The sequence below is a fragment of the Hemibagrus wyckioides genome, linkage group LG22, assembly GCF_019097595.1.
Source record: "Hemibagrus wyckioides isolate EC202008001 linkage group LG22, SWU_Hwy_1.0, whole genome shotgun sequence".
Taxonomy (NCBI): domain Eukaryota; kingdom Metazoa; phylum Chordata; class Actinopteri; order Siluriformes; family Bagridae; genus Hemibagrus; species Hemibagrus wyckioides.
Window position 1 is genome coordinate 21,419,443 of NC_080731.1, and position 20,680 is coordinate 21,440,122.

The 20,680-nt window shown below is 40.9% G+C and overlaps 1 protein-coding gene across 3 annotated transcripts in view; it reads left to right on the top strand.

The window, feature by feature from the left end:
* atp8b5a (ATPase phospholipid transporting 8B5a) overlaps positions 1-20,274 on the top strand; it is a 75,358-nt gene extending 55,084 nt beyond the window's left edge. For all 3 annotated transcript variants that reach the window (XM_058374953.1, XM_058374954.1, XM_058374952.1), the window contains 14 exons: positions 2,238-2,403; positions 2,785-2,970; positions 5,996-6,111; positions 6,256-6,420; positions 6,832-6,943; positions 7,027-7,132; positions 7,556-7,697; positions 7,843-8,026; positions 8,490-8,713; positions 8,854-8,937; positions 9,018-9,239; positions 9,410-9,548; positions 17,600-17,730; positions 17,844-20,274. In XM_058374953.1, the coding sequence (XP_058230936.1) occupies positions 2,238-2,403; positions 2,785-2,970; positions 5,996-6,111; positions 6,256-6,420; positions 6,832-6,943; positions 7,027-7,132; positions 7,556-7,697; positions 7,843-8,026; positions 8,490-8,713; positions 8,854-8,937; positions 9,018-9,239; positions 9,410-9,548; positions 17,600-17,730; positions 17,844-18,140 (2,274 nt within the window). In that variant the 3' untranslated portion in view covers positions 18,141-20,274. The remainder of the gene's footprint in view (positions 1-2,237; positions 2,404-2,784; positions 2,971-5,995; positions 6,112-6,255; positions 6,421-6,831; positions 6,944-7,026; positions 7,133-7,555; positions 7,698-7,842; positions 8,027-8,489; positions 8,714-8,853; positions 8,938-9,017; positions 9,240-9,409; positions 9,549-17,599; positions 17,731-17,843) is intronic.
* The last annotated feature ends 406 nt before the right edge of the window (positions 20,275-20,680 follow it).

A 20,680-nucleotide genomic window follows, 5' to 3' on the forward strand; every position in this document is an offset into this window, starting at 1 on the left:
AGAGAGTGTGTATTTATAGTGTGTGTGTGATTATAGAGAGTGTGTATTTATAGTGTGTGTGTGATTATAGAGAGTGTGTATTTATAGTGTGTGTGTGATTATAGAGAGTGTGTATTTATAGTGTGTGTGTGATTATAGAGAGTGTGTATTTATAGTGTGTGTGTGATTATAGAGAGTGTGTATTTATAGTGTGTGTGTGTGATTATAGAGAGTGTGTATTTATAGTGTGTGTGTGATTATAGAGAGTGTGTATTTATAGTGTGTGTGTGTGATTATAGAGAGTGTGTATTTATAGTGTGTGTGTGATTATAGAGAGTGTGTATTTATAGTGTGTGTGTGTGATTATAGAGAGTGTGTATTTATAGTGTGTGTGTGATTATAGAGAGTGTGTATTTATAGTGTGTGTGTGATTATAGAGAGTGTGTATTTATAGTGTGTGTGTGTGATTATAGAGAGTGTGTATTTATAGTGTGTGTGTGATTACAGAGAGTGTGTATTTATAGTGTGTGTGATTATAGAGAGTGTGTATTTATAGTGTGTGTGTGATTATAGAGAGTGTGTATTTATAGTGTGTGTGTGATTATAGAGAGTGTGTATTTATAGTGTGTGTGTGTGATTATAGAGAGTGTGTATTTATAGTGTGTGTGTGATTATAGAGAGTGTGTATTTATAGTGTGTGTGTGTGATTATAGAGAGTGTGTATTTATAGTGTGTGTGTGATTATAGAGAGTGTGTATTTATAGTGTGGTGTGTGATTATAGAGAGTGTGTATTTATAGTGTGTGTGTGATTATAGAGAGTGTGTATTTATAGTGTGTGTGTGTGATTATAGAGAGTGTGTATTTATAGTGTGTGTGTGATTATAGAGAGTGTGTATTTATAGTGTGTGTGTGTGATTATAGAGAGTGTGTATTTATAGTGTGTGTGTGTGATTATAGAGTGTGTATTTATAGTGTGTGTGTGTGATTATATAGAGTGTGTATTTATAGTGTGTGTGTGTGATTATAGAGAGTGTGTATTTATAGTGTGTGTGTGATTATAGAGAGTGTGTATTTATAGTGTGTGTGTGATTATATAGAGTGTGTATTTATAGTGTGTGTGTGTGATTATATAGAGTGTGTATTTATAGTGTGTGTGTGTGATTATAGAGAGTGTGTATTTATAGTGTGTGTGTGTGATTATATAGAGTGTGTATTTATAGTGTGTGTGTGTGATTATAGAGAGTGTGTATTTATAGTGTGTGTGTGATTATAGAGAGTGTGTATTTATAGTGTGTGTGTGTGATTATATAGAGTGTGTATTTATAGTGTGTGTGTGTGATTATAGAGAGTGTGTATTTATAGTGTGTGTGTGATTATAGAGAGTGTGTATTTATAGTGTGTGTGTGTGTGATTATAGAGAGTGTGTATTTATAGTGTGTGTGTGTGATTACAGAGAGTGTGTATTTATAGTGTGTGTGTGATTATAGAGAGTGTGTATTTATAGTGTGTGTGTGATTATAGAGAGTGTGTATTTATAGTGTGTGTGTGATTATAGAGAGTGTGTATTTATAGTGTGTGTGTGTGATTATAGAGAGTGTGTATTTATAGTGTGTGTGTGATTATAGAGAGTGTGTATTTATAGTGTGTGTGTGTGATTATAGAGAGTGTGTATTTATAGTGTGTGTGTGTGATTATAGAGAGTGTGTATTTATAGTGTGTGTGTGTGATTATAGAGAGTGTGTATTTATAGTGTGTGTGTGTGATTATAGAGAGTGTGTATTTATAGTGTGTGTGTGTGATTATAGAGAGTGTGTATTTATAGTGTGTGTGTGTGATTATAGAGAGTGTGTATTTATAGTGTGTGTGTGATTATAGTGTGTAAATGTCCTGTACAGTGTAATGACTGGAATCTGTGGAGAAGTTGATGTCTCATATCTCAGCTTTGGAGTGTTATATTCAGGTGAAACTTGTGCTCCTCTCTATGTCTGACCCTCATTAATAAACCCTGTGAATATGACACCCCAAAAAATGGACCTTTGTGTTTTTTCAGGCAAAAATGTGACTTTCTGAGATTTTCCCCAAATTCAGTGTGGATTAATGAGGTCAGGACAAACACACTGATACACTCCAGTCTGTTCTGTTACTCTCTAAAGCTGAGATCTGAGGCTCTGAGTCCAACAAATTCCAGATCATAGTTTTACATTCATTCTAGCAGTGTGTGTATAAAGTAAGTGTGTGTGTGTGTGTGTGTGTGCAGGACACACTCCCTGTGGATTTCTCCTTTAACGATCTCGCTGACCCAAAGTTCCAGTTCTATGATGCTTCTCTCCTGGAGGCAGTGAAGCTCGGCACTCCACAAGTCTGCAGTTTCTTCAGACTGCTCGCTCTGTGCCACACTGTCATGCCTGATGAGACCAACAACGGTGTGTGTGTGTGTGTGTGTGTGTGTGTGAGTGTGAGAGAAAGAGAGAGAGAGAGAGAGAGAGAGAGAGTTGAGGGAGTGGTAGGGCTCCAGAGAGGCGAGAGGTCCACCCTTCTCTCAGAGGGTGGGGATAAAAAGTACAATTCACTTACATTTACAGCGTTTAACAGATATCTGTATCTACAGCGCTGTACAACAATGCCAGATCTATCTATCTGTCTGTCTATCTGTCTGTCTAACTATAAATAAGCACTAGTTTAAGTACTATAAGGAACACAGACATTATAACAGGACACATTAAAGAGATTTAACCCTTGTGTGTGTGTCTGTGTGTGTGTGTGTGTGTGTGTGTCTGTGTGTGTGTGTCTGTGTGTGTGTGTAGAGCTGGTATATCAGGCTCAGTCTCCAGATGAGGGCGCTCTGGTGACGGCAGCCCGTAATTTTGGCTTCGTGTTCCGCTCACGCTCTCCGGAGTCGCTGTATGTGGTGGAGCTGGGTGAAGCGCGCTGCTACGAGCTGCTCGCCATTCTGGACTTCAACAACGTCCGCAAGAGGATGTCCGTCATCGGTACGTCCGTGTCCATGTCCATGTGGGTGTGTGTTACCTTCTGTATGTCCATGTCCGTGTCCATGTGGGTGTGTGTTACCTTCTGTATGTCCATGTCCATGTGGGTGTGTGTTACCTTCTGTATGTCCGTGAGCATGTGGGTGTGTGTTACCTTCTGTATGTCCATGTCCATGTCCATGTGGGTGTGTGTTACCTTCTGTATGTCCATGTCCGTGTCCATGTGGGTGTGTGTTACCTTCTGTATGTCCATGTCCATGTGGGTGTGTGTTACCTTCTGTATGTCCGTGAGCATGTGGGTGTGTGTTACCTTCTGTATGTCCATGTCCTTGTGGGTGTGTGTTACCTTCTGTATGTCCATGTCCGTGTCCATGTGGGTGTGTGTTACCTTTTGTATGTCCGTGTCCATGTGAGTGTGTTACCTTCTGTATGTCCGTGTCCATGTCCTTGTGGGTGTGTGTTACCTTCTGTATGTCCGTGTCCATGTGGGTGTGTGTTACCTTCTGTATGTCCGTGTCCATGTGGGTGTGTGTTACCCTCTGTATGTCCATGTCCATGTGGGTGTGTGTTACCTTCTGTATGTCCGTGAGCATGTGGGTGTGTGTTACCTTCTGTATGTCCATGTCCATGTGGGTGTGTGTTACCTTCTGTATGTCCGTGTCCATGTCCTTGTGGGTGTGTGTTACCTTCTGTATGTCCGTGTCCATGTGGGTGTGTGTTACCTTCTATATGTCCATGTCCATGTGGGTGTGTGTTACCTTCTGTATGTCCGTGTCCATGTGGGTGTGTGTTACCCTCTGTATGTCCATGTCCATGTGGGTGTGTGTTACCTTCTGTATGTCCGTGTCCATGTGGGTGTGTGTTACCTTCTATATGTCCATGTCCATGTGGGTGTCTGTTGCCTTCTGTATGTCCGTGTCCATGTGGGTGTGTGTTACCTTCTGTATGTCCGTGTCCATGTGGGTGTGTGTTACCTTCTATATGTCCATGTCCATGTGGGTGTCTGTTGCCTTCTGTATGTCCGTGTCCATGTGGGTGTGTGTTACCTTCTGTATGTCCGTGTCCATGTGGGTGTGTGTTATCTTCTGTATGTCCGTGAGCATGTGGGTGACCTTCTATATGTCCATGTCCGTGTCCATGTGGGTGTGTGTTACCTTCTGTATGTCCATGTCCGTGTCCATGTGGGTGTGTGTTACCTTCTGTATGTCCATGTCCGTGTCCATGTGGGTGTGTGTTACCTTCTGTATGTCCATGTCCTTGTGGGTGTGTGTTACCTTCTGTATGTCCATGTCCTTGTGGGTGTGTGTTACCTTCTGTATGTCCGTGTCCATGTGGGTGTGTGTTACCTTCTATATGTCCATGTCCGTGTCCATGTGGGTGTGTGTTACCTTCTGTATGTCTGTGTCCATGTGGGTGTGTGTTACCTTCTGTATGTCCATGTCCATGTGGGTGTGTGTTACCTTCTGTATGTCCATGTCCGTGTCCATGTGGGTGTGTGTTACCTTCTGTATGTCCGTGTCCATGTGGGTGTGTGTTACCTTCTGTATGTCCGTGTCAATGTGGGTGTGTGTTACCTTCTGTATGTCCATGTCCATGTGGGTGTGTGTTACCTTCTGTATGTCCGTGTCCATGTCCTTGTGGGTGTGTGTTACCTTCTGTATGTCCGTGTCCATGTGGGTGTGTGTTACCTTCTGTATGTCCGTGTCCATGTCCTTGTGGGTGTGTGTTACCTTCTGTATGTCCGTGTCCATGTGGGTGTGTGTTACCCTCTGTATGTCCATGTCCATGTGGGTGTGTGTTACCTTCTGTATGTCCGTGTCCATATGGGTGTGTGTTACCTTCTGTATGTCCGTGTCCATGTCCTTGTGGGTGTGTGTTACCTTCTGTATGTCCGTGTCCATGTGAGTGTGTTACCTTCTGTATGTCCGTGTCCATGTGGGTGTGTGTTACCTTCTGTATGTCCGTGTCCATGTCCTTGTGGGTGTGTGTTACCTTCTGTATGTCCGTGTCCATGTGGGTGTGTGTTACCCTCTGTATGTCCATGTCCATGTGGGTGTGTGTTACCTTCTGTATGTCCGTGTCCATATGGGTGTGTGTTACCTTCTGTATGTCCGTGTCCATGTCCTTGTGGGTGTGTGTTACCTTCTGTATGTCCGTGTCCATGTGGGTGTGTGTTACCCTCTGTATGTCCATGTCCATGTGGGTGTGTGTTACCTTCTGTATGTCCGTGTCCATGTGGGTGTGTGTTACCTTCTGTATGTCCGTGTCCATGTCCTTGTGGGTGTGTGTTACCTTCTGTATGTCCGTGTCCATGTGGGTGTGTGTTACCTTCTGTATGTCCATGTCCATGTGGGTGTGTGTTACCTTCTGTATGTCCATGTCCATGTGGGTGGGTGTTACCTTCTGTATGTCCGTGTCCTTGTGGGTGTGTGTTATCTTCTGTATGTCCATGTCCATGTTCTTGTGGGTGTGTGTTACCTTCTGTATGTCCGTGTCCATGTTCTTGTGGGTGTGTGTTACCTTCTGTATGTCCGTGTCCATGTTCTTGTGGGTGTGTGTTACCTTCTGTATGTCCGTGTCCATGTCCTTGTGGGTGTGTGTTACCTTCTGTATGTCCGTGTCCATGTGGGTGTGTGTTACCTTCTGTATGTCCATGTCCATGTGGGTGTGTGTTACCTTCTGTATGTCCATGTCCATGTGGGTGTGTGTTATCTTCTGTATGTCCATGTCCATGTCCATGTGGGTGTGTGTTACCTTCTGTATGTCCGTGTCCATGTGGGTGTGTGTTACCTTCTGTATGTCCGTGTCCATGTGGGTGTGTGTTATCTTCTGTATGTCCATGTCCATGTACATGTGGGTGTGTGTTACCTTCTGTATGTCCGTGTCCTTGTGGGTGTGTGTTACCTTCTGTATGTCCGTGTCCATGTGGGTGTGTGTTATCTTCTGTATGTCCATGTCCATGTACATGTGGGTGTGTGTTACCTTCTGTATGATGCCCAGGTGTGTGACGGTTTACTGTCTGTCTCAGTGCGGAGTCCAGAGGGTCAGCTCTCACTCTACTGTAAAGGAGCAGACACCATCGTTTATGAGCGACTGGACAAATCCTGCAGCAAACTGATGGAGGTCACTACAGAACACCTGAACGTAGGTCTCTCACACACACACACACACACGCACATATACACACACACCTTTCTTTGTTCTGCAAGCTTCAGACTTCATAAATTGTTATATTACATACACTTACACACCTGTACATACTGCATACGTGTGTGTGTGTGTGTGTAGGAATTTGCTGGGGAGGGTCTGCGCACACTGGTCTTGGCCTATAAGGATCTGGATGAACAGTATTTCTCTGAGTGGAAACAGCGCCACCATGAGGCGAGCACCTCGCTTGATCAACGGGAAGAAAAGCTTAATGACCTGTATGAGGAGATTGAACGAGACCTGCAGGTACACACACACACACACAGAGTGAGAGAGAGAGAGAGAGAGAGAAAGAGAGAGTTACATTTAAATTAGTGCAAGCTTTTTTCTATCCTGATGTACTGCATTAGTGTTATTCTGCTAAAAACTGGACACCTGTTCCTGCCCATCTCTCTCCGCTACACAAACCTGTGTCATGTCCGACATTAACACAGCGGGTGTTTGCCCCAGTATGGATTAATTTCATAGCACAAAACTTCCCACTAGACTGGTAAAGTCAGTGCACTGGAAAATTCCATCGGTCTCTTAAAGCTACACGGAAATATTTTACTGACCGAATAAAATCTTCTAGTAAAAAAGACTCAAATTCGTTTAATCATAAAGTTTGAGAAGTCCTGCAGTGAGCTCTATATATATGTGTGTGTGTGTGTGTGTTAGTTACTGGGAGCCTCAGCGATAGAGGACAAGCTCCAGGACGGTGTGGCACAGACCATCGAGCAGCTGACCAAAGCTGACATCAAGGTCTGGGTGCTGACCGGAGACAAGCAAGGTGACGAGTCCTCAAACACATCAGTCACGTAACAGACAGACTGTTCCACTCTGAAACACACTGATCCTCATGCTTTTACACAGAAACCGCAGAGAACATCGGCTACTCCTGTAACCTGCTGCGAGAGGAGATGACCGACGTCTTCATCATCTCTGCAAACTCGCATGAGGAAGTGAGGAGGGAACTCAGGTGACAATAAACATGGTCGTTATTATAAACTAAACCGCTTAGGGGAACAGGAGGAAGTGTGTGTGTGTGTGTGTGTGTGGGTGCTGAGACTTGCTCGTTTGATCCAGAGTTATCTTTAAAATCAGAACAAAGGGCAGATGTACACACAGGTCAGTCTTATCTAGATTTGTTTTCTGAGAGAAGTTCCATATGTTAGGTCTCTGACCTCATCAGTGATGTCATCAGCCTCTGGGCGGGGCTCTGGGAGAACAGCACTGACAGGACATGTCTGTGTCAGATTTTGACAGAGTCAGGTCATCAGTGTAGTTAGTCTGTAATGAAGTGTAATAAGTGACTGCCCCCTGGTGGACATGTGTGTAATATAGTGTGTAGGAGTGTTTCACTCTGAACCCTTTGTGTGTGATCTCTGTCTCGTCCTCTCAGAGAAGCGCGGCTGAAGATCCGTCCAGACTCGGGTGAGGAAGCATCTTTTATCTCAGATAGCATTCTGGGTAACGAGCCGAAGGTGGTGCATGACGAGAACGTGAGTGGTGATTATGGCCTGGTCATCAACGGTCACAGCCTGGTGAGACAAACACATAATAACACAATACTTTCCTGAACGTTGCAGTATCCACCCACAGAGGGGCTGAACCATAACATGTACATGTGTGTGTGTGTGCGTGTGTGTGTATGTGTGTGTGTGTATGTGTGTGTGTGTGTGTGTGCAGGCGTATGCTCTGGAGCACAGTTTGGAGTTGGAGTTCCTGCGTACGGCCTGCATGTGTAAGACGGTCATCTGCTGTCGGGTCACTCCTCTTCAGAAGGCTCGGGTGGTGGAGCTGGTTAAGAAATACAAGCAGGCGGTCACTCTGGCTATAGGAGACGGCGCTAATGATGTCAGCATGATTAAGGGTCAGTCCGGTGCTCACTGAGGTCATTCAGCTTCTGTCCTTTACCAAATTCAGAACATAGAGCTGGAAATGATTGTACAGTTTTAATTTAGACCTTGAGTTTGTAAATCATCTATATCACTAAAAATTTATTTATTTAAATATAGGATTATGAACATCTTTATCCGTCTCTCTCTCATTTTCTATCTCTCTCTACCTGTCTCTCTCTCTCTCATTTTCTGTCTTTCTCTACCTGTCTCTCTCTCTCTCTCTGCCCTCTCTGCCCCCGCCTCTCTCTCTCTCTGTGCCTCTCTCTCTGCCCCCGTCTCTCTTTCTGTCACCCCCCACCCCTCGCTGTCTCTCTCTGCTCCCGTCTCTCTTTCTGTCACCCCCCACCCCTCGCTGTCTCTCTCTGCCTCCGTCTCTCTTTCTGTCACCCCCCACCCCTCGCTGTCTTTCTCTGCCCCCCGTCTCTCTCCCCACAGCGGCTCATATCGGAGTGGGGATCAGTGGACAGGAGGGCATGCAGGCCGTTCTCTCCAGCGATTTCTCCTTCGCTCAGTTCCGTTACCTGCAGCGCCTCCTGCTGGTACATGGCCGCTGGTCCTACCTGCGCATGAGCAAGTTCCTACGTTACTTCTTTTACAAGAACTTCACCTTCACCTTTGTCCACTTCTGGTATGCCTTTTTCTGCGGGTTCTCCGCCCAGGTGAGTGAGAGAGAGACAGAGAGAGAGAGAGAGAGAGAGGGGTAGAAAGCATTCTCTATTAAAAATTCATTCTCCATTTAAACAGAGACTTGTGTCTGTCCATCATGACTGTGTGTGTGTGTGTGTGTGTGTGTGTGTAGACGGTGTATGACCAGGCCTTCATTGCTCTCTATAACCTGATGTACACGGCACTCCCGGTGCTGGGTATGGGCCTTTTCGACCAGGTACCTACACACACTCTAACCAACACTGACCTGTTCCATACTTCATTCTCTAACCGTGTGTGTGTGTGTTTATGGTTCAGGATGTGAACGACAGTTGGGGTCTGGAGTACCCACAGCTTTATGGACCGGGTCAGCTGAGTGTGTACTTTAACAAGGGAACTTTTGTGAAGTGTGCGCTCCACAGCTGCTACAGCTCCCTGGTGCTGTTCTTCGTGCCCTACCTCACCCTCCATGACACTGCTGACTACCAGTCCTTCGCCCTGCTCACGCAGACCTGCCTCATCATCACCGTGTGTGTTCAGGTGTGTACACACACACACACACACACACTGTATCACAGCAGTGTTCTGTTACAGACGGTATCTGTACTGTTAGGCTACATCACTGTGAGGGCATCATGACGTTACATAACAGTTACTGGAGGAGACTGGTACCAGTAACCATCATCTCTCCATCTGTCCTTCCTGTGTAGCTGGGACTGGACCTGGCGTACTGGACAGCAGTCAATCACCTGTTTGTCTGGGGGAGTTTAGGCATGTATTTCCTCGTCACCTTCGCTATGCAGAGTGACGGACTGCACCAAGTCCAGCCGGGATCCTTCACCTTCGTAGGTCAGTCCAACACAACTACACAACACACAACTGTACAACACACAACTACACAACACACAACTGTACAACACACAACTACACAACACACAACTGTACAACACACAACTACACAACACACAACTGTACAACACACAACTACACAACACACAACTACACAACACACAACTGTACAACACACAACTGTACAACACAACTACACAACACACAACTGTACAACACACAACTACACAACACACAACTGTACAACACACAACTGTACAACACACAACTACACAACACAACTACACAACACACAACTGTACAACACACAACTACACAACACACAACTGTACAACACACAACTACACAACACAACTACACAACACACAACTGTACAACACACAACTGTACAACACACAACTACACAACACACAACTACACTACACAACTGTACAACACACAACTGTACAACACACAACACACAACTACACAACACACAACTACACTACACAACTGTACAACACACAACTACACAACAGTACAACACACAACTACACAACACAACTGTACAACACACAACTGTACAACACACAACTACACAACACAACTGTACAACACACAACTACACAACTGTACAACACAACTGTACAACACACAACTACACAACTACACAACACAACTGTACAACACACAACTACACAACTGTACAACACACAACTACACAACTGTACAACACACAACTGTACAACACACAACTACACAACACACAACTACACAACACACAACTGTACAACACACAACTACACAACACAACTGTACAACACACAACTACACAATACACATCTGTACAACACACAACTGAACAAAATGCAACTGTACAATACACAACACACAACTGTACAAAATGCAACTACACAACACACAACTACACAACACACAACTGTACAATACACAAATACACAACACACAACTGTACAATACACAACTACACAATACACAACTGTACAACACACAACTGAACAAAATGCAACTGTACAATACACAACTGTACAATACACAACTACACAATACATAACTGTACATTATACAACTACACAATACACAACTGTACAATACACAACTACACAACACACAACTGTACAATACACAACTACACAACACACAACTGTACAATACACAACTGTACATTATACAACTGAACAAAATGCAACTGTACAATACACAACTACACAACACACAACTGTACAATACACAACTACACACCACACAACTGTACAATACACAACTGTACAAAATGCAACTGTACAATACACAACTACACAACACACAACTGTACATTATACAACTGTACAATACACAACTGTACAATACACAACTACACAACACACAACTATACAACACACAACTGTACAAAATGCAACTGTACAATACACAACACACAACTGTACAACACACAACTACACAACACAACTGTACAACACACAACTACACAATACACATCTGTACAACACACAACTGAACAAAATGCAACTGTACAATACACAACACACAACTGTACAAAATGCAACTACACAACACACAACTACACAACACACAACTGTACAATACACAAATACACAACACACAACTGTACAATACACAACTACACGATACACAACTGTACAACACACAACTGAACAAAATGCAACTGTACAATACACAACTACACAATACACAACTACACAATACACAACTGTACAATACACAACTACACAACACACAACTGTACAATACACAACTACACAACACACAACTGTACAATACACAACTACACACCACACAACTGTACAATACACAACTGTACAAAATGCAACTGTACAATACACAACTACACAACACACAACTGTACATTATACAACTGTACAATACACAACTGTACAATACACAACTACACAACACACAACTATACAACACACAACTGTACATTATACAACTTCACAACACACAACTGTACAATACACAACTACACAACACACAACTGTACAATACACAACTACACAACACACAACTACACAACTGTACATTATACAACTACACAACACACAACTACACAAAACACAACTGTACAATACACAACTACACAACACACAACTGTACATTATACAACTACACAACACACAACTGTACAATACACAACTGTACAATACATAACTGTACATTATACAACTACACAACACACAACTGTACAATACACAACTGTACAATACATAACTGTACAATACACAACTGTACATTATACAACTACACAACACACAACTGTACAATACACAACTGTACAATACACAACTGTACAACACATAACTGTACAATACACAACTACACAATACACAACTGTACAATACATAACTGTACAATACATAACTGTACAATACACAACTGTACATTATACAACTACACAACACACAACTGTACAATACACAACTGTACAATACACAACTACACAATACACAACTGTACAATACATAACTGTACAATACACAACTACACAACACACAACTGTACAATACATAACTGTACAATACACAACTGTACAATACACAACTACACAACACACAACTGTACAATACACAACTGTACATTATACAACTACACAACACACAACTGTACGACACACAACTGTACATTATACAACTACACAACACACAACTGTACAATACACAACTGTACAATACACAACTACACAATACACAACTGTACATTATACAACTACACAACACACAACTGTACATTATACAACTACACAACACACAACTGTACAATACACAACTACACAACACACAACTGTACAATACATAACTGTACAATACACAACTGTACAATACACAACTACACAACACACAACTGTACACTACATAACTGTACAATACACAACTGTACAATACATAACTGTACAATACATAACTGTACAATACACAACTGTACAATACACAACTACACAATACACAACTACACAACACACAACTGTACAATACATAACTACAATACACAACTGTACAATACACAACTGTACAATACACAACTACACAACACACAACTGTACAATACACAACTGTACATTATACAACTACACAACACACAACTGTACAATACACAACTGTACAATACATAACTGTACAATACATAACTGTACAATACACAACTGTACAATACACAACTACACAATACACAACTACACAACACACAACTGTACAATACATAACTGTACAATACATAACTGTACAATACACAACTGTACAATACACAACTGTACAATACACAACTACACAACACACAACTGTACAATACACAACTACACAACACACAACTGTACAATACACAACTACACAATACACAACTGTACAATACACAACTGTACATTATACAACTACACAACACACAACTGTACATTATACAACTACACAACACACAACTGTACAATACACAACTACACAATACACAACTGTACAATACATAACTGTACAATACACAACTACACAACACACAACTGTACAATACATAACTGTACAATACACAACTGTACAATACACAACTACACAACACACAACTGTACACTACATAACTGTACAATACACAACTGTACAATACATAACTGTACAATACACAACTGTACAATACACAACTACACAACACACAACTACACAATACACAACTGTACAATACACAACTACACAATACACAACTGTACAATACATAACTGTACAATACACAACTGTACAATACACAACTACACAATACACAACTGTACAATACATAACTGTACAATACACAACTACACAACACACAACTGTACAATACATAACTGTACAATACACAACTGTACAATACACAACTGTACAATACACAACTACACAACACACAACTGTACAATACACAACTGTACAATACACAACTACACAATACACAACTGTACAATACATAACTGTACAATACATAACTGTACAATACACAACTGTACATTATACAACTACACAACACACAACTGTACAATACACAACTGTACAATACACAACTACACAATACACAACTGTACAATACATAACTGTACAATACACAACTACACAACACACAACTGTACAATACATAACTGTACAATACACAACTGTACAATACACAACTACACAACACACAACTGTACAATACACAACTGTACATTATACAACTACACAACACACAACTGTACGACACACAACTGTACATTATACAACTACACAACACACAACTGTACAATACACAACTGTACAATACACAACTGTACAATACACAACTGTACATTATACAACTACACAACACACAACTGTACATTATACAACTACACAACACACAACTGTACAATACATAACTGTACAATACACAACTACACAACACACAACTGTACAATACATAACTGTACAATACACAACTGTACAATACACAACTACACAACACACAACTGTACACTACATAACTGTACAATACACAACTGTACAATACATAACTGTACAATACACAACTGTACAATACACAACTGTACAATACACAACTACACAATACACAACTGTACATTATACAACTACACAATACACAACTGTACAATACACAACTACACAACACACAACTGTACAATACATAACTGTACAATACACAACTGTACAATACATAACTGTACAATACATAACTGTACAATACACAACTGTACAATACACAACTACACAATACACAACTACACAACACACAACTGTACAATACATAACTACAATACACAACTGTACAATACACAACTGTACAATACACAACTACACAACACACAACTGTACAATACACAACTGTACATTATACAACTACACAACACACAACTGTACAATACACAACTGTACAATACATAACTGTACAATACATAACTGTACAATACACAACTGTACAATACACAACTACACAATACACAACTACACAACACACAACTGTACAATACATAACTGTACAATACACAACTGTACAATACACAACTGTACAATACACAACTACACAACACACAACTGTACAATACACAACTACACAACACACAACTGTACAATACACAACTACACAATACACAACTGTACAATACACAACTGTACATTATACAACTACACAACACACAACTGTACATTATACAACTACACAACACACAACTGTACAATACACAACTACACAATACACAACTGTACAATACATAACTGTACAATACACAACTACACAACACACAACTGTACAATACATAACTGTACAATACACAACTGTACAATACACAACTACACAACACACAACTGTACACTACATAACTGTACAATACACAACTGTACAATACATAACTGTACAATACACAACTGTACAATACACAACTACACAACACACAACTACACAATACACAACTGTACAATACACAACTACACAATACACAACTGTACAATACATAACTGTACAATACACAACTGTACAATACACAACTACACAATACACAACTGTACAATACATAACTGTACAATACACAACTACACAACACACAACTGTACAATACATAACTGTACAATACACAACTGTACAATACACAACTGTACAATACACAACTACACAACACACAACTACACAATACACAACTGTACAATACACAACTACACAATACACAACTGTACAATACATAACTGTACAATACACAACTGTACAATACACAACTACACAATACACAACTGTACAATACATAACTGTACAATACACAACTACACAACACACAACTGTACAATACATAACTGTACAATACACAACTGTACAATACACAACTGTACAATACACAACTACACAACACACAACTGTACAATACACAACTGTACAATACACAACTACACAACACACAACTGTACAATACACAACTGTACAATACACAACTGTACAATACACAACTACACAACACACAACTGTACACTACATAACTGTACAATACACAACTACACAACACAACTGTACAATACATAACTGTACAATACACAACTGTACAATACACAACTGTACAATACATAACTGTACAACACACAACTACACAACACACAACTACACAACACACAACTGTACAACACACAACTACACAACACAACTGTACAACACACAACTACACAATACACATCTGTACAACACACAACTGAACAAAATGCAACTGTACAATACACAACTACACAACACACAACTGTACAAAATGCAACTACACAACACACAACTACACAACACACAACTGTACAATACACAAATACACAACACACAACTGTACAATACACAACTACACAACACACAACTGTACAATACATAACTACACAACACACAACTGTACAATACACAACTACACAATACACAACTGTACAACACACAACTGAACAAAATGCAACTGTACAATACACAACTACACAATACACAACTACACAATACACAACTGTACAACACAACTGTACAATACACAACTGTACAATACACAACTACACAACACACAACTGTACAATACACAACTGTACATTATACAACTGAACAAAATGCAACTGTACAATACACAACTACACAACACACAACTGTACAATACACAACTACACACCACACAACTGTACAATACACAACTGTACAAAATGCAACTGTACAATACACAACTACACAACACACAACTGTACATTATACAACTGTACAATACACAACTGTACAATACACAACTACACAACACACAACTACACAACACACAACTGTACATTATACAACTTCACAACACACAACTGTACAATACACAACTACACAACACACAACTACACAAAACACAACTGTACAATACACAACTACACAACACACAACTGTACAATACACAACTGTACAATACATAACTGTACAATACACAACTGTACATTATACAACTACACAACACACAACTGTACAATACACAACTGTACAATACATAACTGTACAATACACAACTGTACATTATACAACTACACAACACACAACTGTACAATACACAACTGTACAATACATAACTGTACAATACACAACTGTACATTATACAACTACACAACACACAACTGTACAATACACAACTGTACAATACATAACTGTACAATACACAACTACACAATACACAACTGTACAATACATAACTGTACAATACACAACTACACAATACACAACTGTACAATACACAACTACACGACACACAACTGTACGACACACAACTGTACATTATACAACTACACGACACACAACTGTACAATACACAACTGTACAATACACAACTGTACAATACACAACTGTACGACACACAACTGTACAATACACAACTACACGACACACAACTGTACAATACACAACTGTACAATACACAACTGTACAATACACAACTACACAACACACAACTGTACAATACACAACTGTACAATACACAACTACACAACACACAACTGTACAATACACAACTGTACAATACACAACTGTACAATACACAACTGCACAATACACAACTGTACAATACACAACTGTACAATACACAACTACACAATACACAACTGTACAATACATAACTGTACAATACACAACTACACAACACACAACTGTACAATACACAACTGTACAATACACAACTGTACAATACACAACTACACAACACACAACTGTACAATACACAACTGTACAATACACAACTGTACAATACACAACTACACAATACACAACTGTACATTATACAACTACACAACACACAACTGTACAATACACAACTGTACAATACACAACTACACAATACACAACTGTACAATACATAACTGTACAATACACAACTACACAACACACAACTGTACAATACACAACTGTACAATACATAACTGTACAATACACAACTACACAATACACAACTGTACAATACATAACTGTACAATACACAACGTGTGTGTGTGCGCATGTGTGTGTGCGTATGTGTGTGTGTGTGTGTGCGCATGTGTGTGTGTGTGCGCATGTGTGTGTGTGTGTGTGTGTGTGTGTGTGTGTGTGTGTGTGTGTAGGCACTGCCCGTAACACTCTGGATCATCTCAGTGTTTGGTTTGCGATTGTCCTGACGGTGGTGTTGTGTGTGCTGCCAGTGGTCATTCACCGCTTCCTGCACAGCCAAATCAGTCCCACTATCAATGACAAGGTAACATACACACACACACACACACACACACACACTATAAAACAACATTTCCTACAAAATGATACATAATAATAATAATAATAATAATAATAATAATAATGTGTCTTGTGCAGGTGAGGTTCATGGTGCACCAGATGAAGGCTCAGCCTCCTCCTCCTCGCCGCCGCACCAGGATCCGCCGCTCCAGCACTCGCCGCTCGGGCTACGCTTTCTCTCACACTCAGGGCTATGGCGACCTCGTCACCTCCAAACGGTTCCTACGTCGACAGGCCCCGCCCCGAGCCCCCGGGTTCACGCCCACAATCCGCACGGCCCGGTTCAGCCCGACCGGGAAACAGCAGAACTCTAAACAGGAGGTGGAACCCACGCAGCTCCAGAACTATCGTGTTGTAAAAGACTCTGCATTCTAGAAGTGGGGCTTTGAGATGGACATGAAGACCAAAAATTAGAAGTGGGTTCTAACGTAGAAACATCAGTGACCACGAGGCATGAGCTCTAGAACAAACTTCAAAGCGGCTTGATACGGGTCTGAAAAGCAACATTTGGTGCTTGCTGTAGAGATTAGAAATGCTATTGGAGGTTCTAGAACTCTAAGGAGACAGCCAGTACTCCACCTGATCAGGATATTGTCTAAGTGAAGGACATTGTTCAGGAACCATATGAGATATCACTTACAGAATCTAAAGGAGGTTTAAAGCAGGTTTAAAGCAAATTTAAAGCAGATTCTGACACTGCGCTATCCAAAACTCCCATTTTTAGAGGCGGGGCCTAAATGACACAAAGAACCCAAAATTAGCACCAGGTTCAAAACCCAACACTGATGGCGAGATTCTTATTAAATCAGGAGCACTTCAAGAGTGCAAATTTAGTCCAGGTTCTAATACCAATGTTAGAAGTCGGTTTTAAAACCAATAAACTTTTCCAGAAAAGTTCTAGATCCAGATTTAGGTGCAAAAAGAGAATCTGGGATCCGCTTGAGGATCCGGAGTCCGAGTCATCACCGTGATCTAGAAGAAACAGGCTGGACTTCACGTTTCCTTTCGCAGCATTTTGGCAGCAGGGTTTCTGGAGCAGTGTTTACATAGTTCTGCTGCTCTACAGAACAGAACCCAGAACAGGATGCCCACACACACACACACACTCACACTAAAGAGCAGCGAATGTTAGCGAAATGTACGAAAACCTAGCACCATGTTCCTATTCTAACTGTGTGCCTCTGATATATATGTATGAATATTTATGCATTATTTTACATTCCATTATATCACTGACCGTTACACAATATCGCCTACATGTATGAATATGTATGTGGCTTTTTATCACACACACACACACACACACACACACACACACACTGCACTACCAGGTTTCACACTTTCCTCAGAACCAAAGAACATGTCCGGTAGCAGTAGCAGTGTTTCACTTCCTGAAGGATTGAACATCAAGGGTAGAACAAGCGTCTCGTAATCATCGGTCAGTCATGGGCGTGTCCCTAATCACACACCCTGTGAAGGTCAGATCACACATAGTGGGTGTGTCCCAAACGGCTGCAGGTGTGGCACAGAGGTGTGACCTGTTTCTGCTGCTCTGATCAACACTGCAGTGCACTGTGGTATTTCATCAGCACAGCTGGACATGTGCTGGGGTCAACAGGGCAAATTCACATTGGGGGGGGGGGGTCACCAACGTTTACATGTCACATGACACCAGACCTGAGACCTTTAGTCATAAAACAGGTGTGTTTTACATGACTCCAGAAAAGCACTGCTTACTTTAGTGACCAAGAAGTGCCTTGTGTGTGTGTGTGTGTGTTTTGTATTAAGAGTATTTCCTACATGAGCTCGTCCCTGACTACATCACCACTGCCATTTTTTTTACCACTGCCACTTTAAGTGTAAATCTGAAGCCTGTGGAACTGGAAGTGTCCAGGAGTGTCCCTTGTCCTGTAACCTTGTGTCTCTGGGTTAAGAGCAGAAGAGCTCAGGGGCTTGACAGTAACACGTCAATCACACACAAAGAAGCTTGCTCTTCATTTGACTCCGGGTTTAACAACAATCGCTAAGCTAGTCAGCTCCCTGAATACAGCACTGTGACGCAGCAGGTTAGTTAACACCGGGTAAACTGTTAAAACATCACTAAACTAGCGTGGTCACGTGATCGGCATTGTGACCGGTCTGTCTAAGAGGACGCACACCGAAGTGAAATAGCAATGTTCAAACTATCGTACTGAACCGTCGCGCATCATGCTTTCATTTAATGCTAACTAAAGTGCTTTATCATGCTAACAACGTTCCCATGACGTTTGTGTCTAATTAGAAACGTGTACAAAACCCTCCATCACCATGCCACTGAGAACATTATTAAACACTCAGAGTGTGTGTGAATGTGTGTGTGTAATCTATTATACACCCCTCCCCTCCCCCCTTGTTAATCAAAGGTGATCCACCTGAATAACGTGTGACGACTTCATGGGCAAACTTTTTACGTTGATATATTTTTATTACAGATGTTTGTATGAATAAAAGCAGCTTTTTATATCCAGAGGATGTGAGTCTGGCTTGTTTTTTTCTATAAATATATAATAACAGGATTTAGAACATTATTTGTTTAACACTATATAGTAAGAAAAGGTTCTTTGAAAACTGGTGAAGAGGATTATGGGTTTGTGGAGGAGATGTTCAGGAGCTTTTCGGATTACTGCTATGACTCTGAATGAGAAATTCAGTGAAATAAAACTTTAAGTTGTTTTAAAATGCAGGATAAAATGAAAACTTGAGGGAAATCTGGACGATGGTGTGGCACTAATAGAACTAATCATTCCACAGGAGGAGGTCAACTCTCCAAAGGGGAAAGTCTTTCAAAAATAATTCCATTTGCATTTATTTAGAAATGTCTGACTGATTACATTAAAGGCTGTTTCCAAGTTTCCATAGAATGTAGAGTATATGTT